General features: G+C 39.8%; 1 protein-coding gene across 1 annotated transcript; it reads right to left on the bottom strand.

Annotated features, from left to right (window-relative positions):
- Positions 1 to 1,458: 1,458 nt before the first annotated feature.
- si:dkey-81j8.6 (serine/threonine-protein kinase 10) lies at positions 1,459 to 26,789 on the bottom strand. The gene is made up of 17 exons (XM_053475787.1): positions 26,486 to 26,789; positions 21,964 to 22,128; positions 21,822 to 21,870; positions 21,578 to 21,727; positions 20,800 to 20,872; positions 20,520 to 20,714; positions 19,291 to 19,465; positions 16,497 to 18,353; positions 14,998 to 15,128; positions 14,611 to 14,734; positions 14,211 to 14,378; positions 12,847 to 12,976; positions 8,399 to 8,523; positions 8,119 to 8,304; positions 3,850 to 3,975; positions 3,378 to 3,491; positions 1,459 to 3,010 (listed from the first exon to the last, which is right to left on the bottom strand). Exons 1-17 carry the CDS (start codon positions 26,633 to 26,635, stop codon positions 2,891 to 2,893), a joined length of 4,038 nt encoding a protein of 1,345 aa, XP_053331762.1. The 5' UTR covers positions 26,636 to 26,789; the 3' UTR covers positions 1,459 to 2,890.
- Positions 26,790 to 27,273: the final 484 nt, after the last annotated feature.

Raw genomic sequence — 27,273 nt, 5'->3', positions numbered from 1 at the left:
TCATCTGCCTCCATCTAACCCTATCCTCTGCATCCTCTTCTCTCACACCAACTACCTTCATGTCCTCTCTCACTGCATGCATAAATCTCCTCTTTGGTTTTCCTCTAGACCTCCTGCCTGGCAGTTCCAACCTCAGCATCCTTCTACCGATATATTCACAATCTCTCCTCTGAACATGCCCAAACCACCTCAATCTGGCCTCTCTGACTTTATCTCCAAAACATCTAACGTGGGTTGTCCCTCTGATAAACTCATTCTTAATCCTATCTATCCTTGTCACTCCCAAAGAGACCTTCAACATCTTCAGCTCTGCTACCTCCAACTCTGCCTCCTGTCTTTTCTTCAGCGCCACTGTCTCTAAGCTGTAGAGCATCGCTGGTCTCACCACTGTCCTGTACACCTTTCCTTTCATTCTCGCTGATACTCTTTTATCGCACAACACACCTGACACTTTTCTCCACCCATTCCAACCTGCCTGTACCCGCCTCTTCACCTCCTTTCCACACTCTCCGTTGCTCTGGACCGTTGACCCCAAGTACTTAAAATGACTTACTGTACTAAGGTGTGGGAATGAGATAGTATGTTGTAACCACGACTTACTGTACCAAGTTGTGAGACAAGATACCATATTGTGGCCACAGCTAACCAAGATGTGGGAGCGAGACACTACAGTATGTTGTGGCCATGACTTACTAAGGTGTGGAAATGAGATACTACAGTATGTTGTGGCCATGACTTACTAAGGTGTGGAAATGAGATAGTACAGTATGTTGTAACCACGACTTACTGTATCAAGTTGTAAGAACAAGATACCATATTGTGGCCACAACTTACTAAGATGTGGAAACGAGTTACTATGTTGTGATTACAACTTACTAAGGTGTGGAAATGAGATACAGTGTTGTGGCCATGACTTACTAAGGTGTGGAAATGAGATACTGTACTATGTTGTGGCCATGACTTACTAAGTTGTGGAAATGAGATACTGTGTTGTGGCCATGATTTACTAAGGTGTGGAAATGAGACAATATGTTGTGGCCATAAGTTACTAAGGTCTGGAAATGAGATACTATGTTGTGGCCATGGGATACTAAGATGTGGAAATGAGATACTATGTTGTAGCTATGACTTACTAAGGTGTGGAAATGAGATACTATGTTGTGGCCATGACTTACTAAGGTCTGGAAATGAGATACTATGTTGTGGCCATAGACTACTAAGGTGTGGAAATGAGATACTATGTTGTGGCCATGACTTACTAAGGTGTGGAAATGAGATACTATGTTGTGGCCATGACTTACTAAGGTGTGGAAATGAGATAGTATGTTGTGGCCATGACTTACTAAGGTGTGGAAATAATAGTAATGTGATAGTATGTTGTAACGACGACTTATCAAGTTGTGAAAACAAGATACCATATTGTGGCCACAACTAACTACGTAAGATGTGGGAGCGAGACACTACAGAATGTTGTGGCCATGACTTACTAAGATGTGGAAACAAGTTACTATGTTGTGGCCACGACTTTATTTTTCCATAGCTAGATTTCTCCTCAATTGTATGTGGAGAATTTTTATGTACAGTAACTCATCAGTTAAAATGAAAAAAAAAGTGTTTTATTTTGATATTTTAATGAATCCCCATTTATTTAAAACATTAAGACATTAATTTTGACAGCCATAATATATATGTATACCAGTATTATAAAAATAAATGTTACTAGTGTAAACAGTATTGCTTCACAGATTTGACTTGGTATAAAATTTAAAATATCCCAGACTCAGATTGATATTTTTTTTCTATTGACAGAATAGTAGCACCTGAGCTGTATATCATTACATAAAAAAAAATCATTAATTTTTTCCTTTTCCATTGGGATCCACTCATTGGGAGTTATTCAATGAGAGTTATTCAATGAAAATGGAAATTGATCAAAATTAACATGTGTCAGCCTCCAAGTAAAATTGATGGTCACATATCATTTTGACATTTTTACTGATATAAACTTTTTCACTATAAACTGTACTGTACATGGTGCAGCTTTGGTACATGTAAATAGAAAACAGAAATACGAAAAAACTGTGGAAAAAACATGGGTTATTTACATTCAGTGTATCCCCCCCTCCCCCCGCACATTCACACCTATATACACATATATTTAATATTTACTAAATTTACATTATACAAGTAAAAGTCATCTCTTGTGTGCTAAAGCGTACAGTAGGGCTGATGGATGTGACTTTTTATTAATTTTTAAGTAAAATGTTTCTTGTATATCAAGCATATATTTATATATATATACTGCTATACTCCCAGTTTGACTTGAACACAACTCAGATGTGTATGTACTGTATGTTTTAACGCAAACCAGAACTCAATGTTCCCTTCAATTTTTGAACAGTATAGTTAAAGCAGGAGAAGAACGATTGTTTATATGTTAGTCAGTGTTATATATAAATGTGTTACTGTTGGTGATCTGTCTGTTTCTGTCTGTCTGTCTGTCCCTAATTCTATATAAGTTTATGTATATCTCTCTTTTTATGCTCTATCTGTCAGATTTTTAATCTATCTTTATGTCAGTTTATATGTGTGCCAGCTTGTTTTATTTTAGAACTGCTTTATATCTCTCACTTCTGTCAATCTGTCTGCCTCTCTCTCTCTCTCTATTTCTTTGCCGTCCTGTCTGACCATCTTCTGTCCATCTATCTGAGCATAATGCATTATATACAGTATGTGTGGTACATAATGCTCACCCACACTGCACACTAGCTTTCATGACATTAAGGGACAAATGCAGCTCAATGTTTATAAAAGAGGACATTGCCAATGCTCAGAGTGCATTTAAAACATATATCTGTAAACACATAAACACATGTACACACTGAGTTGTTCAGTTAAAACTGAGGTTTGGGAAGAATCTGGCACGTCGACCAAATCGCGCTTCTGGTTCACTTCGTCTTCTTGTTCCCTCATACTCCCTCTTTTTCCGAGCCAAGTCTTCTTCCAGTGCCTTCACACACACAATTAATAATGCAGCTGATTAGTGCTACTGTACAGTATGTCTTAACCTGTTTTTATACTCAGTAACCAAAAGAAAAGATTTAAACTTTTATAAATGTTTAAAAGCTACAAAGGAAAACTTCCATGCGATCAAAACTCGCTGACATTCCTATCCTTGTGTGGACGCTTAGTCTCTAGCAGGACATTAATACACACCCACATAAATAAATTCCCCTGTGTATCTCTTAGATGTGAGGAGGGGGCAGGTTCCATGTCTACAAACACACTTTACCTGACCATATTACTCTCTGCTCTAAATGTCATTTGCTTTCTAATTATTGTTTTATTAGTGTAATGTATTTACTGCGTGATTTTACCTCTTTCCTGCAGGCTAGTTTATCTCTCCACTCGTTCAGTTCTAGTGTGTGCTCATCTTCCAGCCTTTTGATCTTCTTCTTCTCCATCTCCACCAGAACCTGCAGTTTCTCATTCTAAAACAAACACACATCCTGTGTATGTAATGCATGTCAAATCTATAACGTAATAAATTTTAAACTTGTCCGATTTTAAAAGTGATGAACTGTACAGGGTTTCAGGACATTGTCTGTTGTTAAAGTGTCTGGAGCTTTGGTTTCGCTCAAAAGCAGGAGCTTATAAACTCCAGGTTAGCGCCCATCTTCTTTTAACTCAGCAAAAGCACCTTTAATTTCTTTAATAGTGTAATCAAACTCTTCCCAACATGATGCTGTTTATACAATGAAATGTATAAATGTAAGCAATTAGTTGTGGAATTCAGACAGAGTGATGGTAAATGAGTGCAGATTGATATAAGTGTGTCGGTGTGTTTACCTGTAGCTGATGGAGCTCGGTGATGTTGAAGTCGCACTGATCTTGCAGTTCCTTTAACTGGATCTCCTGAGTCTCCTGCAGAGTCTTGAACTCCTGCTTCTGCCTGATCTCCTCCTCCGACATGACCTAAGAGAGAGAGAGAGAGAGAGAGAGAAAAGAGGATAAGACAGACACATAGAGCAAACCAGCAGCAGGAGAAATAAAGAGGGAAAAAAAACAGGGAGATCCAACCATAAAAACAAAAAGGCCAAGGATTTTTCATTCACACGCAAACTGTGTTTTAGGTTATTGAAAACAGACAAAATAAAAAAAGGTGAAGATGTTTAGAAACTCAGCCTTTTCTGGGTTGTACGAGGGTTTGCTGCATGCGTGTTTGATGTCAAAGTGTGGTCTACTCAGAGAGAACTTTGTTTTGATTATCCACAATTGCTTAACAGTTACAGTTCTACAGTATCTCCTCCTGTTTGTTTGACAAGTTTGACAAGTATTTAAAAAGATGGAGGGAAAAAAATCCCATTAAAAAAAACTGTCTAGGTCTTAGGTGCCACGGTGAGATGATGAGATGATACACATGACATTCACCATTAATAACTCTATTCATTAAAAGTTAATTGTGTTTTGCATCTTTACAAAATAACATGATAAACTGTAAATTGTCATTTTTTAAATTTATTTGGAAGTTTACATACAGTGCATTACATCCATCCATTATCTATACTGCTTTTCCTAGGTACGGTCACAATCTTAGGGCACAAGTAAGGGTACACCTTTACTACACATTGTATGGACAGTACATCTATTTCAGTATTCTTATTATGAGAAACCGGAGGGTAATTATTAATCTCTTAGTACTCTTAATTTGTCTACAATTTGTTTTGCCCCCTGTCATTTAAAGAAGAAGAAGACACATCTTTGCCTTCTTTCTTTCCTTATTTTTTTTTTCAGTCATTTCGCTGGAAAATTTTTACTTTTGAGTTTTTATAGTTACTGAATTCTCTTCTTCTTCTTCAAGCTCTTTTTGCTATGTTTGGTTATGTTGGTGTAAATGTTTAGATGTACAAAAAGATGTAAATAAGTACCAGATATAAACACTAAAATACTGTTTAGTAACTCATTAGGAACTGAACAGGAATGTATGAGGAGTTTTTCATTGTAAGCTAAACAATAATTACTAAGTTTTGTATATCTCCCAGAGAACGATTACGTACTGAAGCTAGTAAGTAAAATCATAAAAATATGACCGGAGTACTTTGGGCTGGGCAATTAACTAAAAACTGACATTCAGATCCTCTAACCAACATAATCCAATGTCTATAAAAAAAAAAATCTGTTAATACTTTCATATCTGTGTGTGATCATATACTATTCTATTAAAATGTATAGTCACATGATTCTGTGACATGGAAGCACCATGTAGGAGACATCTTTTATTAGATAAAAAATGCCAGCTTTAATACTTGAGCATATTTACAGTACAAACCTTGCCAGTAAACTATAAGGGGAAAAACTTTAAAAAATAAAATAAAATAAACATCCAAAAGAAAATTGTTAGTTAATCATACTCAAGGAAATATGTTTAATTTATCTTGAAAATTATTTAATATCACCCACCACTAGGAGTGCTGTTATTGGAAAATAGCCCTTGCTTAGGTAGTATGAAGAAGCAGAAGTGGAATCTTTTCCCCCATGAAATCATACTCTAAAACGTTTCATTTCTCTTACACCACTACACTTTGTCAATAATTACAATTATCAAGTAATTTAGAAACAAAACAAGCAGAGAGAGCTCAGTGGGTACTACATTAGACTATGACTCTATATCCGCATCTTAGGAGGACACAGGTTCAAATCCCACCACCATGCTGCTATTGTTGGTCCTTTGCACAAGGCCCCTAACTTGATAAGGGAGTCTGATAAATGCTGTAAATGTAAAACCTTTCGCTTTTTCCAGATTATACTCTTTCACTCATTGTCTATACCGCTTTATCCTGCATTGGGGGGCCGGGGCTTGAGCCTATCCCAGGATATCTATCCATAGGGCATGAGGCAGCTTGCCCGTCAACACACTACGGGCAATTTGGGAACACCTATTAGCCTAAACCACATCAACCACATTGAGAACATGCAAATTCCATGCACACAGACCCGAGGCGGGAATCGAAGGAGGTGCAGGGCAACCATGCTAACCACTAAGCCACCATGCCGCCTCTCAGATTATAGTCATCTTTAATGCTGTTCAATGACCATGACACAAGTCATTTCCTGTTCTCACTTTTGTTGTAAGCAGTCATTCCCTCACCAGCCTCTCTATGTCCTCTCTCTTGAAATGATTAGGACATCATGCAGCTTGTCATGTTAGGTAATATCAGGATGCACATACATTTCTGTCTACTTTTCCATGAGACATTTCAGTCTACCCTCTCATGAGACATTTCTGTCTCCTTTCCCATGGCAGAAAACCTATTTAATATTACAAAGCACTGACACTCAAGACTCCTTCAGTAAATATCTTAATTATTATATTTATATAAATCAATGATTGTATGTTTTGTCTAAATAATCACACATTTTTATGATCTTTTTACACAGACTCAAATCCTGTGAATGAGCTGTTACTATAATATACAATAACGTAAAGCATTGACATAAAGTAGTGATTTACATACAGACAAGACTACCTTTAAAGCTGCTATTATGGAAAATGAATCAACAACTTCTCACTTATTAGCCCTGTGGTGTAATGGTTGTGTCATTAGTGTGCACATACACATGCAGCTTATCTTTTTAGCATGATACAAAAGATGACATTTTTTTATTACTCAAAATCTCAGTGGTCTACAATTTATACAAATAGAGATAACAGGTGCATCAGGTATATTGGTACCCCTTGTGTTAATAAAGTCACATTCTTTTCTTGCCCAAATCTCTTCAGCTTCTGGGTCCATTACTGAAATATTAAATCATGTCTAAAATACTTACTGTAAAATATAGAGTATCTCAAGGTCTGTCCTGCTCTGCAAGCTCCAGTGGTGTCAGAGGATGGAGTATACAGTATGTCAGGTTACTTCTGAACACTTAGATATTTATATTAGCTAGATGCCATTGATTATTTCACCAGAAATCCATCAAAGCACCAGCTTATCGCTCAGTGGATTAAGAAGACTCCATCTTTCCACAGAGGATTAGATGTGAAGCCACTCTGATAAATTCCTTCAAAGCTATTTTACAACCTTAGCTCTCTAGTAACTTTCTCTCTCTACTATCTAAGCTCCCTCCTTCTCTCTCTCGCTCTCTCTCGCTCTTATTTGTCTATTTTTTTTTATTTTCACCCTCCAGCTCTGATCATATGGTAAAGAAAAAATGCTGACTGGACTGTCTTTGGGTTGATATGAAATAAAAGATATCTAGACTACATATCTAAATCAGGTTAAGATTGGCTTAAATATGGTTCTATGGAGTTTGTATTGTGGGTTTTTTGGATGCTTCTCTAATTCAACTGAAAATCAAGAGAGGAGGAGCTGCTTGTTTGGGTTTCCTGTTAAAGTTGTAAATGAAAAATGGCAACAACGACAGCGCTTTTTAAAAACAGCTATGCGTGACGTAGCATTACATCTGAATCAGCCATAACATTAATATTATAACCACCTAGATTTTGGGTCCCCCTTATGCCACTAGGGTGCATATGCAGGGCCTCTGGGGGTGTGTTGTGATGTCTGACACCAGAACCTTGGCCTTGGGTCTAGGGGTGTGCTGTGGGTTGCAGGGGTGGGCCTCTTTAGATTAGACTCGTTTGTCCAGTACTTGATCAAATTGGAATCTGGGGCATTTAAAGGCAGAGTCAGTGGCCTTGGGCTCTTTTCCTGCTAGGCCCCATGTGCAACAGGCTGTGGTGCATGGGTCTTCTGGGGTGTTTGTATTGTGGCCAGCAGTGACTGTTTTGGGTAGGCTATTTGTGCTAAATTGCCTTTTCTGCAAGATGAGATGTGCCCAATTAAAATCCATTATGTGCTCATGATCCTTTTAGTAGTTTCCTGGTGTATAAATATTAACAAATGCTAATGTGGTAATGTTATGTGGTGATAACGTTGTGGTTGTTCAGTGTATGTAATTACAAAGCAAACTGACATTGTACTGAGGCCACCCAGCCTGTGATTACAATCAATCGATTGATCCCAAGATGAAGAACTTTTAGGAGTGGCTGTCAGAGCAGGTACAAAAATACCCACATGGTTTTGTGGATTATACATATAAATCAGGAAATGATGTTACCTGTGTGAGTTTCTGTCTCTGCTCAGCCCCGCTCAACCCCTGCCTCCTCAGATCTTGCCTGACCCGGTTTAGGTGACTTTTGACTTCGGCACGTTGGGCCCTTTGGACTTGAGCTCTTTCCTGAGCCTGAGAAGACTTCTGCTCATCTATTAGGCCCTGCTGGAATCGGGACACGCGGTCCACATCCTGTGCAAAACAGTAAGAATAAGAAAAAGCATTAAATAAAAAGAATTACATTTTTGTGGTTCAACATAGGCCATTCAGATCATTTAAACGTCACCTTGCTGTGTCTCCGGCTAAGCTGCTGTCTCTGTAAGGAGTACTGCTCCTTCACTTGCTGCTTAAATAAATGATATTTCTCCTGCAAATGGCGCTGTTCCAGTTCCCAGATTACTGACTCACGGGCTGCAGATAAACAAATACACACAATCCTCAGCTCATGACTACTGAAAAGGGGGTATGTCTGCAGAGCACTCGACTCTATGGGCATATGAAACGGGTTTGTCATTTAGTCCATACGGAGTGTGACATTTCTAAATAGATAGAATCAACGGTTAAGCAATTTAGATTTTTGCATACACATGAAATATGATACATACATACAACTTTATTCAGTATACTTGACATTTGGCATTGCACACAACTGCTCTCCTAAGTGACTTCTTCTTCTTCTTCTTTGTCTTTCGGCTGTTCCCTTTCAGGGGTCGCCACAGCGAATCATCTGCCTCCATCTAACCCTATCCTCTGCATCCTCTTCTCTCACACCAACTAACTTCATGTCCTCTCTCACTGCATCCATAAATCTCCTCTTTGGTCTTCCTCTAGACCTCCTGCCTGGCAGTTCCAACCTCAGCATCCTTCTACCGATATATTCACCATCTCTCCTCTGAACATGTCCAAACCACCTCAATCTGGCCTCTCTGACTTTATCTCCAAAACATCTAACGTGGGTTGTCCCTCTGATAAACTCATTCTTAATCCTATCCATCCTTGTCACTCCCAAAGAGAACCTTAACATCTTCAGCTCTGCTACCTCCAACTCTGCCTCCTGTCTTTTCTTCAGTGCCACTGTCTCTAAGCCGTGGAGCATCGCTGGTCTCACCACTGTCCTGTACACCTTTCCTTTCATTCTCGCTGATACTCTTTTATCGCACAACACACCTGACACTTTTCTCCACCCATTCCAACCTGCCTGTACCCGCCTCTTCACCTCCTTTCCACACTCTCCGTTGCTCTAGACCGTTGATCCCAAGTTCTTAAAATCCTGCACCTTCTTTACCTCTGCTCCCTGTAGCCTCACCGATCCTGCTGGGTCCCTCTCATTCACACACATGTATTCCGTCTTGCTGCGGCTAACCTTCATTCCTCTGCTTTCCAGAGCATACCTCCACCTCTCCAAATTTTCCTCCACCTGTTCCCTGCTCTCGCTACAGAGCACAATGTCATCTGCAAACATTATAGTCCATGGGGACTCCTGTCTTACCTCATCTATCATCCTGTCCATCACCAGAGCAAACAAAAAGGGGCTTAAAGCCTTGATGCAGACCCACCTCCACCTTAAACTCTTCTGTCACACCTACAGCACATCTTACCACTGTCTTACAGCTCTCATACATGTCCTGCACCACTCTAACATACTTCTCTGCCACTCCAGACTTCCTCATACAATACCACAGCTCCTCTCTTGGCACCCTGTCATACGCTTTCTCCAAATCTAAGAAGACACAATGCAACTCCCTGTTACCTTCTCTGTACTTCTCCGCCAGCATCCTCAAAGCAAATACTGCATCTGATGTACTCTTTCTAGGCATAAAACCATATTGCTGCTCACAAATGCTCACCTCTACCCTTAACCCAGCTTCCACTACTCTCTCCCACAGCTTCATTGTCTGGCTCATTAGCTTTATACCTCTATAATTGCCACAGCTTTGCACATCTCACTTGTTCTTAAAAATTGGCACCAATACACTTCTCCTCCATTCCTCTGGCATCCTCTCACTCTCCAAGATCTTGTTAAACAAACTTGTCAAAAACTCTACTGCCACCTCTCCTAAGCACTTCCATACCTCCACAGGTATGTCATCAGGACCAACAGCCTTTCCACTCTTCATCCTCTTCAACGCCCTTCTCACCTCACTTCTACCAATATTTGCTACTTCCTGTTCCACAACAGTCACCTCTTCTATTCTTTGTTCTCTTTCGTTTTCCTCATTCATCAACTCCTTAAAGTACTCCTTCCATCTTCCCATCACCCTTCTGGCATCTGTCAGTACATTTCCATCTCTATCTTTAATTACTCTAACCTGCTGCACATCCTTCCCATCTCTATCTCTCTGCCTTGCCAACCTGTACAGATACCCCTCTCCCTCCTTACTGTCTAGCCTAGCATACAAGTCATCATATGCTCTTTGTTTGGCCTTTGCCACCTCTACCTTCACCTTACTCTGCATCTCCCTGTACTCCTGTCTACTCTCTTCAGTCCTCTCAGTGTCCCACTTCTTCTTAGCTAGCCTCTTTCCCTGTATACACACCTGGACTTCCTCATTCCATCACCAAGTCTCCTTGTCCACTTTCCCCTTACCTGATGATACACCAAGTACCCTTCTACCTGTCTCCCTGATCACATTGGCTGTAGTTGTCCAGTCAACTGAAAGCACCTCCTGACCACCCATAGCCTGTCTCAACTCCTCCCTAAAGACTTCACAACATTCTTCCTTTCTCAGCTTCCACCACTTTGTCCTCTGCTCTGCCTTTGTCCTCTTCGCCTTCCTTACCACCAGGGTTATTTTACACACCACCATTCTGTGTTGTCTGGCTACACTCTCCCCTACCAACACTTTGCAGTCACTGATCTCTTTCAGGTTACAACGTCGACACAAGATGTAGTCGACCTGAGTGCTTCTGCCTCCACTCTTATATGTCACCCTATGTTCCTGCCTCTTCTGGAAGAAAGTATTTACTACTGCCATTTCCATCCTCTTTGCAAAGTCCACCACCATCTGTCCTTCTACATTCCTGTCCTGAAGACCAAACCTGCCCATCACATTTTCATCACCTCTGTTCCCTTTCCCAACATGTCCATTGAAGTCTGCACCAATCACCACTCTCTCCCCTCTGGGGATGCTCTGCATCACTTCATCTAACTCACTCCAGAATTTCTCCTTCTCTTTTAACTCACATCCTACCTGTGGGGCATAACCACTAACAACATTGAACATTATCCCTTCAATTTCCAGCTTCAGACTCATCACCCTATCTGATACTCTCTTTACCTCTAGAACATTCCTTACAAACTCCTCTTTTAGAATAACTCCTACTCCATTTCTTTTCCTATCCACACCATGGTAAAACAATTTGAACCCTGATCCTAAGCTTCTAGCCTTGCTACCTTTCCACCTGGTCTCCTGGACACACAGTATATCCACCTTCCTTCTCTGCATTATATCAACTAACTCTCTTCCCTTCCCTGTCATGGTCCCAACATTCCCTAGACATGGTCCCTACTATCACTCCTAAACTCTTGCCTTTCCTCTTCTCTCTCTGCTTACGAACACGCCTTCCTCCTCTCCTTCTTCGACTGAACTCTACTTTAATTTAAAAAGTGTATGGTGCCACTTTGCATCCTGGTGGTTTAGTGGTCGCCTTGCTCCTCCAGGTCCTGGGTTTGATTCCCCTAGTCGGGACTGTGCATTGAGTTTGCATGTCCTCCCCTTGCTTGGTGGGTTTCCTCTCACAGTTCAAAGTTATGCATGATTAGGCTAACTAGCGCTCTCAAATCGCCTGTAGTGTGTGAACGAGTGTGTGAATGTTGCCTGGAGGTCCTACCACTGTTGCACAAATGAGAATAAATACAATGGTCACCACTGGCTTCCACAGTCCCTAGTTGGACTACTGAGGTTCCTGAATAAACGCATGAATAGTGCTACTTTATGTCTCTTCTAATAGTTTACCATTTGCTTGTGTATCTTTCTTTACAGCTCTGCTTCAGTCATGTTTCTATCTTAAATATTATAAAGAGTATGAGTTATGTGACTAAATATGCTTTTTAAAAATATTTCTGAAATGTTCATGAAAAATTGCATATCACTGTTTTTATTTTTATTTTCATATACAGTACAAATGTATTTTATTTATTACATTGTTTCCTATAAAACCATTTATAACAATGTAACTTTTAAAGAGGCTATTTTTGTGATTCTTTCACAAAAATGAAAGATAAAATATAAGCCAAGTACATTGTTAAATATCCTCAAAGAAATACCCTTAAATCTAATTCATGGAAAAATTAAATCCTGTCAGGTTAGCTCATGTTAGCTACACCCAAGCAACCACATTAAAACCTAATAATATGTCTTTATATTATCGTTTATATAATTAAAAACATGACAAACTAAAACTATTTTTATTTCCAAAACATACAGTAGGTTTACTGCCTCAAAATCATTTTAGCATTGCTGCTCAGAAATCAAACTATTTCTCTCTTGTAAATTTGTTGCCTGAATAGCTAATGTAGCTACTGCTACAAAGCTAACCATTCCCCCTCAGTGTCTGCCTGCTGTCTAGAACATCTTTCTCATTGGTGGTGAAGGTGCTATTGAGTTTGTGTGTATTTGTGTGTATTTAATACACCTATACACTGTTAGATTTGCCACCTGGTAAATTGAGATTTCTGTTTCAAAAGTAAATACACCATATATATTGCGCTTGTGTACGGTGTGGCCGATGTACCTCTCTTAAGCTGCTGAGATTTGACAGTGATGTCCCACTCCATGGAAGCCACTTTCCTCTTGTGTTCCTGTACAGCTTTCTGTAACGCTTCATTCAGCTCCTGCTGCTGCTTCTGCAGGAAACGTTGCTCCTGAGATAAACACAAACATTGTTGTTTATATCTAATTTGAAATAAGAAACTGTGTGAAGAACAAAAAGTCAACTATTAGATGAAGCACCATTTCATTTACATTACACTAATTGAATGGTAGTAGCACTAACTAGGTCTTACAAATTCTTCTTTTATCACAGGTGTTAGGAGCCCTTTAAAGGCACTTTACGTTGGTGAACTTTGATTTTGGCATCTATGTTTGGTTTCGATTCTTGCTTCACTGTTCGTGCATGTTGTTTTCCTACTAGCCATCATTTAAACTCCTTGTTTTTCCTCGATCGGTGTCTTGCATCTGTAAACCCTCTGCTCATTTTGTCATCATATATACAGTATTGGTAATTTCACAGTGGTTTCCAGGCTGCTGGTGCTAACACTGCTAGCACTAGTTCATAGTTCCTGGGTCATTAAGATTAACACATTAAAGTATTTGTCACATGTACCTTACAGTACAGTCAATTTTTTATTTTTTTTGTTGCATATACCAGTTAGGAAGCTGGAATCAGAGTGCAGGGTCTGCCAGGATTGAAGCAGATAGAGCTAACATAACGTTGCTGAGCCAAGACTTGAACAACTGAAACAACCCCAGATCACAACACTGCGTCCAGAGGTTTGTACAGTGGGCACTGCATCACTTCATGCTCTTCCCTTCTTACCCTGACGCACACATCACTCTGGAATAGGATCAGTCTGGACTCATCAGACAAGATGACTATTTTGCATTGCTCCAAAGTCCAATCTTTATGCCCCCTAGCAAAATCTAAGTGTGTTTATTTTTCTTGATTGGTCTCACTAACAAGTGGTTTTCCTATGATCACACGGCGGTGAGTTTTTGTAATGTTGTGCATGTGCAATGTTCTTACTTTCACTATTAAACATAGCTGTGTTTCTATTGTAATTTTTTTACCACGCAACTTGACCAAGCATTTATGTGATCTCTATATGTGATATTCTTCTACGTTTTATTAATGTGTCGGCCAGCTCTTAACCCAATTTCAGATGTCCTTTATTGTTTTTGGTTCTTGATGTACAGCAGGCCAATAATTTAACAGTTCTAAAGTGATGCTTTTTTTGGCCTGACAGTGTAAATTCCTGCTGTTTGTTCACTGGTGAAGAAAGCAACAAGAACTTGAGTTTTTCTTACTTGAGTTTTTCTAACAAACTTCCTGCCCAGACAATAGTCCACCTGTTCATCTTATATGAGGTGATTTGTTACCTCTTTAGGGTCCATCTTAAGCCCTCGGAGCTCTTTCTCTTGCTGAGATTTAAGACGTCGTGCTTCCTCTCGGAGACGTGCCGTGTGCTCAGTCTCCATTTTTTGGCTCTGCTGTTCATACTGTTTTTCCAGACGCTGCAGTTCACTATCATAGTACTGTTTCTTACTCTGTAGTGGGTGACAAAAAGAGATGGATGGATGGATGGATGGGTGAATGGGTGAATGGATGGAAAACAAGTTTTTGTGCACTCTTGATTCGTGTATAGTGTGTGTCTGGTGTGTGTCTGTGTTGTGTAGTGTGTGTGTTTGCATACGTTGTGTATGGTGTGTGCTTGTGTGTTTGCACATACGTACATATGTGTTTTAATGGGTATTTGCGTGTGTTTGTGTTTTGACTTACAGTCATTTCCTGTTCAATATGGCGGAACATCATCTCTCTCTGTTGCTGCAGTTTCTGTTCCAGCTGTGTAAACTCTCGTTGCTCCTCTCGCTGCAGCAGTTTCAGAGCATGCAACTCTTGCCTTCTGCTCACACACACACACACAAGCACACACACGCGCGCGCACAAAGTGTGTTTATTTTTATGTACACACACTAGGTGGTGGATGGACTTTTCCTTTCCTTCACACAAACTTTCATTTTTATATTCACAGTTACTGCGATTATACACAATTTCAAGCAAGTACTGTACACAGGACTATACAAACACACACAACTTAATTAAATTATTTATTAATATTTACTTACTCACTTGACTCACTTCTTATTACATTTAAAGTGAAAATACCTGATTGAGCGCATCTGCTCTTCTTTATTATTTTTCTCGCTGATCACTTTTGACGTGGTGACGCTCACCTCACGGCCATCCACCATAAATTTCCGTGTTTTCTTCACGGTTTTTCGGCCTGGAGGTAAATTCTTTAGGTAAACAACAAAAGAGTGAGTTACAGTAGTGCTTAAGTTTCAATTCACAACCAGAACGTGTTGATACATATTTATATCTTTCATTGATGAATACAGTAAAGTGTTTTCTGATTGTTTGAAAGAAGGATCATTAGACAGAACATAAAAAAAAGTGTTTTGATACTGTTAGTAATGTACACTAATCATACATAACATTATAGTTACCTGGCTAATATTGAGCAGCCCCTATCACCATAACATTGATGCACTGTGCTTGTCCTTTCTATTACAACCATCAACACTCACAACAAATCGGCCCTTGTCAAAGTTACTCAAACCACGCCATTGTAACGAGATATTAAAAATGTAGCTACTGTGAGAAAGACCAAATTGTAATGGCTAGACATCTGTAGTAGAGCAACTCCAAAACTGCTGCCCTTGTGGGATGTTCCCAGGCTGCAGTGGTCAGGACATGCCAAAAATGATCCAAAGAAGGAAAACTGGTGAACTTGAGACAGGGTCATTGGTGGCCAAGGCTTACGGATGCACATGGGGAGCGAAGGCTGGAAGGCTGATCCTAGAGCTACTGTAGCTCAAATTGGGGAAAAGTTTAATGCTGGTTCCAGTAGAAAGGTCTCAAACACACAGGCCATCACTGATTTGGTAGCAAAACTCAATATTAGGTGGGTGGCAATAATGTTATGGCTGATTGGTGTCCATATTAGGTTATGTTAAGATTGGACATGTTAAGAACTGGACATCAGCTGTCTCTTTTTTTATAGAAGACATAAGGTCAGCCTCGGATGCCACTCATAATTTTACAATCCATATACCAACCAGTCACAATTTCATAGTCATAATTGCATTATCCATTTAAAAATCATTACACTGGCATACAATGGCAATCATGTGGGCCAATTAACCTTACACCTTACACCAGCCAGTCAGACTTTCACAGTCATTACCACATAAAAATGTTAAAGCTATTATGTATTAACCAATTAAAGCACAACAGACAGTATTCTAACTAACGAAAAAGCTCACAGTCTTTAGACTGGACAATCAGGATTTTCCACCACCAATGCAAACCTCTATCCTAATACATTGCATCTCAATCCTCATTATTGTTCAACAGACTAGGTGTATAATGGTTTTTACAATAATTGCAGTTGGTACACTGTAAGAACTTTGCGAAAGGCAGAAAAAAGACAAAAAAAAAAAAAAAGAAAGTGAGAAACAGAGAAAACCAATCACTTATAAGATCTTTTAAAAGGTGTGATCTTGTATGAAAGATGACAAATAAGGAACTTGCGCAACTAATCACAACACAGTGTCGGAAATACTGTGTTATGTTGAAAGGAAACTCTTCCCCGCATAACTTACCGTTTCATTTTTTGCTGAACTCGCTGACTCATCGTTATGATGTAGTAAACCATTTGACTCTGCGTCAGGTGCTTCCGTGTTCGAGTTGCCGTTCAGGATGCTGTGTGACTTTTCGCCCAATTCCACTTGCTCGGGCTCATGTGCAAAGCTAACCTGCTTGGTGGTTTTGGTAACTTTATTGTCTAAAGCAACACCATTGATCTTTTCTGAGCTCACTTCTGCTTGCTGGATATCGTTTATAGCGTCAGTTTGAATGTCTGATGTTTCTGCTGAGTCATTTGCAGGTAATTCGTTTTGAATATCAGGCTCTGTGAGATTGCTAGGTGTAGCTGATTGGTCAGTTTTTACCTCCTCCGTCTCATGTCTGTTCTCCACACTCTGGATCTCCTCGAGGCTTTTTTCATGCCTGGACTCCTTCTCTTCCGGTGAATCTTCTTTCCTCAGTTCAATTTTAGATGGTTCATCTTGCACAGTTTCTTCTTTCAGTTCTGATTCTTGCTGATTTTCATCTTGTGGCGTTTCGTCTTCATTTGAATCAGCCGTAAGCTCTGGTTTTTCAGCATTCTCAGACTCCTTCACTGTTTCTACATCTTCTGTTTCTTTTTCCCTAACATCTACCTCTTCTTCATCTTTGCCTCCATCCTCAGCTATCTTAACTCCCTCCTCCTCTTTAGCATCATCTTGTCCTTCTCCATCTTCTTTCAAATTCTCCTGCATTACACTCCCTGTCTCGTCCTCACTTGTCTTTTCCCCAGAACCAGGAACACACAGTTCCACAACTGTGTGTGTCTCGTCCTCGCTTGTCTTTTCCCCAGAACCAGGAACACACAGTTCCACAACTGTGTGTGTCTCGTCCTCGCTTGTCTTTTTCCCAGAACCAGGAACACAGAGTTCCACAACTGTGTGTGTCTCGTCCTCGCTTGTCTTTTTCCCAGAACCAGGAACACAGAGTTCCACAACTGTGTGTGTCTCGTCCTCGCTTGTCCTTTCCCCAGAACCAGGAACACACAGTTCCACAACTGGCTTTCTGATTAACTCCACTGTTGTTGTTGTCGGGAATTTAGAAGCTCCAGCTAAATCCAGATAATCAAGCAAACATCTCTCTTTAGTTTTATGCTTCCTGTTAAAGTGCAAGGTTTCCAAACATAACGTGTCAATCGGAACATTTTGCAAATCAGCTGCTCCAAGATTATTGTCTTTTTCTACCGGTTCACCAAGACATCGCCAGAAAGTTTGCTCGTCTTTAGATTGTTCAGCATTTGGACTATTCCTGACTTCTTGATCCTGTAGTGTTTCCTGTGTACATAAATCCTCTTTCTGTTGAATTTCTGCATCTTTGCAACTGTTTGCATTAATGTCCTTGCTCTCCATGTCACTCTCTGGCTCTATGGGCTTTTCTTCTGTTACTTCAGAGGGTTTATCCTGGCTCTGAGGAGGTCCATCTCTTAGCTCCTCATGTTTGTCCTCGTTTTCCGTCCTTTTCTCCTCTGTTTCTTGTGGACTTAAAGCTGATGCAGCTTCACGGTGGCTGACAATGGCTTCATGTTGTTCCTGATTCACCAGATTTTTCATATCATCAGAATAGATTCCTGATTTACGTCGACTCAGAAACGATAGCAAGTTTCCTGGAACAGATAGACGCCTGACTCTTTTCTGTGCCTTATCTAAGGCACCAGATGCCCGACGTGTCACTTTGGGGATTTTGTTCGACTCAGGATTAGTAGGAATCTCAGGAGGTTCTTCACATGTAGGTGTCAGAGGGATTTCTGGCTCTGGAGTTTTAGCCTGATCCTGAATTACTGCTGCTTCGGTGAGGGTTGACGGTTCATTCACAGACAAATGCAGATCTAAGAGAGACTTATAGAAAAACAAAGACCTAAATTAATGTTCAATACAAGACAACCAAGTACTAATAACCCAGTAGTATACTGTATTTGTATTCGTAATGTAAAATATTGTTATTGTGGATGTTTTAAAAAAATTCTCATTTTTGAGAAGAAGCCTTGAAAGTTGGACCAGTCATGTTGAGTCCTCTGACTGTAGTGATATGACTTAGATGTGAACGTTTACATAGTAAAAATTTTACAAGTTTCTATTGTACATAATGCAACCTGACTTAATATATGAGCTAGAATTCTATAGTCAGTTAATATATTTTTATAACAGCATGCTTTAAAGTGTTCAATATCTCACACATTAATCTGCCGATTTGACATCAAATGTTTTAATTAGTTCATAGTTATATTTAGAAATGTAGAAGTCCTCAAAACAAGTTGGGTTCTGTTATCTCTTGTTATGTCAGCTATAAACAGTCATTTCCTTTACCAGCCGCTCTCTTTCCTTTCTTTCTATCTTTATAAGAATGTCATGTTACTGATAAGCCAAAGCTCAAACTATACTGTATCTTGACGGGTTTCTCATGTAACATCTCATTGGAAACTTATGCAATAAATAAACACCACCTTACACAAAGTAGGCATATTAACTGTTTGATGCTTTTCCTTGTTAAATTAAAGTATGCTTTTTTTTTAAGAAATATAAATTATTGTAAATAATTAGGCTATTATCTGTGAATAATACACAGCTGTTATTTGCCTTCTAGCTAGAATTTACTGTTAAACCTGCTGGACAATAAATAGACAGTTTCAGACCAATCAGACTTGCCAATGAGACATTTAAACAATGTTTGTTTATCAAGCAATAAATATAATATGGTTACAATTTAATATCCAGAATGAGTAGTGAAGATATTTCTGGTCCTAGTTTTGTAGTAATTTCATTTTAGTAATTGTACCTCTGCCTCTATGACCTCAGTGACCTCTGCTTTAGCCTCAGCAATAAGCTCCTTGAGGGATTGTCCGTTCCGGCCAGCATATGAGAATGGGTGAGCGAGGAGTTGCTGTGCTCCCCATCGTGACTCAGGGTTTTTTTGTAGCGTCCTCTTAAGGAAATCGTGAAAATGGTTTGACCTGGTGAAAGAAAAACACGGAAAGAGCATTTATTATTGAGCTTCTGTGTGTTGTATATTCATCTCTATCAACAATATAAACAAAAAAAAGTCAGCTTTTAGTTCCAGGAGAAGATTCCCATTTTGGGTGAGTGAGTAAATGAATAAACAAGTGGACAGATGGATGGATGCATGAATGGATGGACAGGTTCAATATAAGTAAAGTCGGAGACATTGTTTCAATGGGTAGCATGGGTGACTGCTTCACCATAGACATGTGTTGGATATAGTGGGTAGTGGGTTTGATGGATGAACTGGATGGATAACTGGTTGGAGGGATGAATACATGGCCTAGTTTACTACTGGTGAAGTCAACGACAGAAACATTGGTTAAATAGGCATTGTGGATATACAGATTCAAAATAGGCATGTGTTGGACATTGAGCGGATGAATAATGAATGGACAAAATTAAGGTTGGAACAATAAATGCATGGATGGTCAATAAACAGACAGATTTAAGATTTTTTATGCACAGTTAGAGTAAAAAACAATGGATGTTTGGACAAATGAATGGATGGACAGATGGATGAGCAAGTTTGGGTAGAAATTGAGACAGAATTCCTGTTTAAATGGGGAACGTGGTTAAGTGGATGGATATACAGGATTACCATTGACACAAGTTGATCTTAGTGGATAGATGGATGGATGATGGCTAGATAAATTTACAACTGGTGTATTTTGGACTTTGTGGGTAGGTGGATGGGTGATAAATGCATGGTTGGAGGTATGAATGGATGTGTCATGGTTATTGTTAGACAGAATGGGTGAAAATATGGCAAGATGGATAAACAGATTGCCCATAGTTGAACACATGACAAAGCAATTAGAGGAATGGATAAATGGATAGATGGAGAGAAAAGATGATTAAAGGAATAGATTGGTGAAGAGATGAACCAAATCCAAGTAGTGGATGAGTGAGTGTAGAAATGGACAGATGACTAGATAGATCCACTAGGTTTGAGTGTTGGTCAGTGGGTGTGAGTGTAGGAATGGACAGATGGATGAAAAGGTTCACCATATACGAGGATTGGTCAGTGTGGGTGGAGAAGACTTGGTGATCTTCAGCAGCACTCTCATGGGGTTCAGATTGTGGTGTGGAGGCTCCATCTCAGCTGCCTCAATCAGCGTGATGCCCAGAGACCAGATATCAGATTTATATGAGTACGCATTCTCCTTTGATGTCTCACACATGATCACCTCTGGTGCCATCCTGGAATACACAGGAAAACACTTTAAGTAAGGTTTGTGCACTTGACCTGTACTCTACAAATAAGAAATGAATAAAAAGTGCTCACCAATATGGCGTCCCGATGAAAGTCGATCGTCTCTGGAGGGTGTAGTCATTTTTTGCTGAAACTCCAAAGTCAGCTACAAAAACAGAGCATGGGAACAACTAAACATACACATTCTTTAAAAACGTGTACGTTATGTGCATGCACTGAATAGCTGTAACATTATGACCACCTGCCTAATATTGAGTAGGTCCCTCTCTTTTGCAACCATAACAGATGACTCTGTGTCTTCTGACGCCTTTCTATCACAACCAGCATTAACCTTTTCATCAATTTGATGTATCCCAGCGCTTCTATTGGATCGGACTACAAGGGCCAGACTTCGCTCCTCATGGGCATCATTAGGCCATGGCCACTCACGACCCTGTCAGTAGTTCACTGGTTTTCCTTTCTTGAATCACTTAGTAAGTCCTGACCACTGCAGACCAGGAACATCCCACAACAGCTGCAGTTTTGGAGATTTTCTGACCCAGTCGTCTAGCCATCACAAATTGGACCTTGTCAAAGTCACTCAAAACTGCAGCTCTTGTGAGATGTTCTTGGTCTGCACTGGTCAGGACCTACCAAACATGATCCAAGAAAGTCCGATCCAATAGGAGTGTAAGGAAAAACTTAATGCTGGTTCTAATAGAAAGGTGTCTGAACACATTACTGTTTTGGTAGCAAAGTGGGGACCTACTCAATATTATTTTGGGTCATAATGTTATGGCTGATCAGTGTACTGGTGTGTGTGTATGTGTGTGTGTGTGTGTGTTTGTGTGTGATGTATGTTTGTGTATACCAAGTTTGATGTTGCCCTCCATAGTGAGCAGAATGTTTCCCGCTTTCAGGTCTCGATGGATGATGTGGTGCTGATGCAGGTAAGACAGAGCCTGCAGGGATTGGAAACACACCTCACTGATCTGCTGCTCTGAGAGGCCACGCTCCAGCTCTGCACACACACAAAAACATGTCCATATACTGTAATTGGATTATTCAGAAAAATTAGGGCATTTAGAGGATAATTAGGGTCAGGTCACACCCACCCAACATGATGTCATCCAGCGCTCCGCCAGGACAAAACTCAATGATGATCTGCACACAGAGAGCACAGTCGATAAGCCATGATAGATAGATAGATAGATAGATAGATAGATAGATAGATAGATAGATAGATAGAGTTTTTACCCATAACCATCCTTCAAAATAGATAGCGTCTAGCAGGGTGATGATGTTGCCATGGCGACAGGTTGCCAGGATGTTGATTTCAGTGATGTAATCCTGCACCTGATCCTCACCGTGAACACCTATAACTTTAGCTGCTGCTAACATACCACGTTCATTGTTTTGAACCTAAACCATGCACACACACATATACACACACAAACACAAAATTAGCTCCTTTTTAGGTAAATGAACAGTTGTATGCAAAAGTTTGGGAACTCCTAGACAAATTATATTTTCAGTTGAATTTTCCGTTTCAAAATAACTATTAAAAAGACATTTTTAGAAATATTGATTAACATGTCCATATAATAACTTAAATTTAAAAAAAAAATAAGGAAAAAAAAGTGATTGATGCTTAAAAGTTTAGCCACCATACTAAATAAGTATTTATTAACACCCTCTTTGACAGATCCTCAGTTATCCTCATGGTTGTTGAATTTTAAAAAACAAAACGAAATTCAAAGACAGGCATGGGGGAGGAAACCTCTAACAGAGCTTTTAGAGTTTGCTTGAACAGGAAGTGAATTTAACCACACTGTATGTCTGAACCTGTGTACACAGTTACCAAGGAACCTAAAAAGAAAACAAAAAAATAAAAACCAGAAACAACGAAACTTCTGCAGTGATAAAGAAGGAAACATCTCTGTTCTAATTAGGAGCATTGCTCATTTTCTTTCTATGCTCTTTCGTGTCCCACCACTATGAGTCACTGACTTCACATTACTAAAATTACCACAATAGTTCGACCAATAAGAGAATGTTAACGTACATCACACTGTGTTGTATGGGCGCTGGGATGGGCGCGCCATCATGTGAAGTATGCGTTCTGCATTCTATGTTGGTGATCTATAGAAATTGTCAGCTTTTTTCTTTGTTTTAGATGAAAGGGTGGTGAAAAAGACAGAAAAGGGACCCTCGCAGCAATTTTTTTAAACAATTTAAGAGTGACAAATAACTCACAACCTGATGGGCTACCTCCACACAGATCATAAACATTTCCAGTTTATACAGGTTCGCACAAGTTTAAATTTTTCACCTTTTTTGTCTCACTTCTGACAATAGCTCCATTTGTGAACACTGGTGGATCAAATGGTTAAGGCTGTAGGTTACTGGGTTTGTAATTGGAAGGTTAGGGATTTGAACCCCAGCACTACCAAGTTGCCGCTTTTGTGACCTTGACCTATGCAATAAAAATTATTTAATTGGGCTGTAAAATATATGTGACAAATAATTGTATTTAAAATATTTTAAACTCTCAAAGGTAATGAACAGATTCGTAGTTTCTGCTGTTCCCAAACTGGGAAGCTCTGAGAGCCCACCCACACAGGTAAGGTGGCACGCCTTCATTTGGCCAAAATATTAAATAAAACAGAATATTAATTTTTTATTATGTAATAGAGAGTGAATTTGAACTTTGTGTTATTAATTAATACAGATCTTTTATTATCTCTGACCTTTTTGACAAATGCAGGCCACAAAACGTTTTCTATTGCCCTGAATGCAGGCGTGACACACTGTGGCAGGTCTTGATGCAGTAGCACTGACCTCCCATGGTAAAAATCAAAATACAGCCTTCAACTCACTAACAGAAAACCACTGGGATCCTGATGGTTACACACTGTTACACAACATTCAATGGTATGTCAACTTCAACTTTATAAAAGAAAAGTAAAAAAGGAACTAGAAAGTCTGTGGACAGATACAAGCCCAGAGTACTCTCATTGTGGTGGTGTGGTGTTGTCCCCAAACTTGAAAAGTGTCACTCCTTCTGCATTCTGCATCTTACTCCTGTCATCTATAAGCCATTTCTCCCTCAGGACACCACACTGAGGTCTACAAAATCCCTGAGACCTACGAACTGCTGCTTTCCATTTGGCCTACTTCTTCTTTCAATCTGCTTTCCACAAGCTCCAAGCTTCTCAGGACAAAACTCACTGTAGCAGTTCACTAAAGACAGCAGTGTAGACATTCTTTACAGAGAAGACATACGGTTTGAAAGAACACTACATCTACTGTACATTTAAATGGAATGATGCTCTCTCAACAGATGAAGGTAATCACTCCTGAAACAGATTCATTCTTCAAGCAGAAGGTCATTCATAGTTTTGGCCACATACAACGTGACCGAAAGGGTGTCAATGACTTAATGACTTCGCAAAGTGTATGTGCCTGCCACGCAAAGCCAGTTAGTTAATAAGACCTTTTAGGTGAAAGTTGAAATGTCTTCAAGTGCTTCAAGCAAGTCTAGTTGCACAACACCTTAAAGATTACCATAATCTGATTTAAGGAGAATCACCACAGGTACTACAACCCCTTGCTTCCATTTATTGCTAATCCTGCAATCCCAAGGTCTACAACCCTCCACTCAGATCTGGCTGTACAATTCTACCTTTTGTTATAAGCTCCTGCCCTCATTTAAAACCTCTTTCCATCCTGAGGTCTACGTAATCATGCCTACATACAGATCCCATCGGACTTCTGCCATTCCATGGTCTACTGCATGGGCCCTTGCTTCCATCTGGATGCTATTCATGTAGTGCGTCATTTATAATATCCTAAGGTCTACAAGATCCTGCTCTTATCTGAATCCTGATCTTGAGGTCTACCAGCATCTACACCCCCTTCTTTAATAGCCTGGTGACATAGACTGGTGATGTTGTAAGCCTTTTGGCTGCTCCTGTTGAAGGGTCGCCACAGCAGACCATCCGATCCGTGCAAAAAACTTGGCACCGGTTTTACACCAGATACCCTTCCTGTTGCAACCTACCCGTTTTATCCGGACTTGAAATCAGCACTGCATTCAGTGGCTCGAGTTTGGGCATTGGCTGGGAATCGAATCCAGGAATCGAATCCTTCATGGCAGGTGAAAAGTCTGGTGATATTACCTAATACAGTATAATACTATTGATTACAGTTTTAGGGGTACAGTATATTAGTGTCCTTGTTGCTAGCAGTAAGCTTAAGGGATCCCACATTGTTCATCTTAGTTCTTCTCAGGAATTTAACATATCGTTAGCTCCTTCTTTGTTACTTTAACTTTTGGCCCATTTCACCCAGGGTAAATATTATGGAACAATCTGTACTGCAACAATTGCCAATTGATTATGAAATTACCAATTTTTATTACATAAATTTATCCAGTTTTTTGGGACAGTGGATCCAGACCTCACCCCGTGTAAGAAAGCGTGCAATGCAGGTCCACACCCTTGAAACACAAGCCAGCACTCTTTCTAATTCTCACTAATCTACTGTAAACATGAGCATGATTGTCAGTGGAAACCAGAGCAACTGAAGCAAAACAACATTGATTTTTCAAATTGTTACAGGCATGAATGCAATTACAAGGTGAAATTTCATAATTTGTGATACACTGACAACACTCACTCGACCGCTGCTGACATACATCAAATAGAAACTTTATATCTGGGATTCAGGCATCAATGGCTGCCTAGTAAGGTCAGTAAGGTTTAGAACGTTTCCACCAAGTCAGGTACCAGAAATGCTGCTTAGTTCAGGAAAACCTTACTCTTAACCTGCTTACATGATTTAACACCGAAACACAGTCAACGCTTGAACAAGACTATACCTGTCTATAGTCCAGTAATGGATTGGCACTCTAAGTCTCCATAAATTGGCTTCAGCCCCCCCTCCTGTATTCAGGATAAAGCGGTATAGACAGTGAGTGAGTGAGTGAGAAGTTAATACTAAGAATGAATATGGTTATCAGGAACTCGACAATTAGAGATTTATTCACGTTGTCACGTGACAACAATAAAGTCAGTAAGTCAATAGTTCTGTAAAACTGGCCTCAATATTTTATTATAGACCTTTAGCCCTGGGATACTCAGTATACTGTAAATTTAAGATTGTGGTCAGTGTCTAAAAAGCAACACATCAGCAAGTAGGTTTTACTCCATTTAGAGCATGGCAAGCTCTACATTCGTAAAATCAAGTCCAACTAAAATCACTCGAGCGTCCATTTTCTTTTTGAAAAGGGGCGAGTCAACCTGACCACACTTGAGTTATAACCTCAGACTTCCACTATCTGCCAGACTGTCATGTGGTAAAAGGTATTTAATGGGTGTTTAAATGTTAGTATGTGTATGTTGATGGTTAGAAGTGTTTCCTCAGGCATCTGAAAGACTTCTTTTACAGACTTCAGAGAATCAAACTAGTCTTTCTTCATAGTCTAGTCTTTATTGATTAGGGTTAGAGGTAAGTACTGTAACAATCGTCTAATTGCAGTAGGCATTATTACTGTCTCTGTATGTTCTGGTGACTTGAAAATATTTTATTTTCTATTCACTTTAGAAACCTCATGATGTTTTTTATCATAGAGTTACTGTATAGTGCAGCAAACTGTAAAACACACATTCACATCCTCAAACACTAACATGACTGAAGCAGTGCCTTCAAATCTCTTGCATGAGTCTCAGATTTTAAACACCACACAAGACTAACTTCCTCCACCACAGTTGGTTACCTTATATACTTTGCCAAACGCTCCATCCCCGAGTTCTCCGAGCGTGTCCCAGGTCTGACGTGGGTCCACGTCCCTGCGCAGGTGCTCATAGTGCTGAATCTTCTTCTTCTCTGCACCCACACGAAATAAACGCATCAGGAGCGACGCCATTGCGTCTTGCTCCCTAATTTATCCCGCCAAACTCCCTAATAAGGAAAGAAAAGGGTATATCAGGTACCCTGGAGAACCTCCTGAGTAAACACATACAGCTTTGTCAAAGAGACAGAGAGGAAAAACTGGTGTGCGTTTCGTTGTCGCACACCTAACAGCGTGTCAGGAAGCTGCTGTCTGAAACCACATCCTTCACAAAACATAAATGCCGTGTTCAGAGAAAAAAACACGCACGCACACACACACACACACACACACAATGCAGCATCTCAGCTCTGATGCTAGAGCTTGTTCTTCTTGACCAGGTAGTATGGCGATGTTCAGGCCATCACGGTATCAGCTCGAAGATTCCCAAAATATTAAATTCCTCATCTTATGTCAAATAACTTTTTCTACAACATACTGATTGAGAACACATCCAAGACATTTGTACACACACACACACACACATATAGATGGTAATATTGTAGGCGTCACAGAGTCTCTCTTCTTCAGTGTAATGCCTCCTGGCCTGTATTATGTGTATAATATGTGAGTATATGTTTCCTGTGTGGTTCTCTTTGTCTTGTTCTCTCTGTAATGATCAGCTCACATCTATACTGTGCACATTGATCTACACAACAAGACCTTTAACTGTG

This window comes from Clarias gariepinus, chromosome 17, assembly GCF_024256425.1.
Source record: "Clarias gariepinus isolate MV-2021 ecotype Netherlands chromosome 17, CGAR_prim_01v2, whole genome shotgun sequence".
In the NCBI taxonomy this organism is placed as follows: Eukaryota; Metazoa; Chordata; class Actinopteri; order Siluriformes; family Clariidae; genus Clarias; species Clarias gariepinus.
Note: the sequence above shows the minus strand (reverse complement) of the source record. Positions and strands in the feature narration are given on the sequence as shown.

Excerpts from the sequence above, each read along its gene's own strand:
- si:dkey-81j8.6 (XM_053475787.1), bottom strand. The coding sequence starts at position 26,635 with ATGGCGTCGCTCCTGATGCGTTTATTTCGTGTGGGTGCAGAGAAGAAG. Across the intron at positions 14,735-14,997 it reads GAGCAGATGCGCTCAATCAG|AAGGCAAGAGTTGCATGCTC; the intron begins GTATTTTCACTT and ends GTGTGTGAGCAG. Across the intron at positions 12,977-14,210 it reads TTAAGATGGACCCTAAAGAG|GAGCAACGTTTCCTGCAGAA; the intron begins GTAACAAATCAC and ends TGTTTATCTCAG.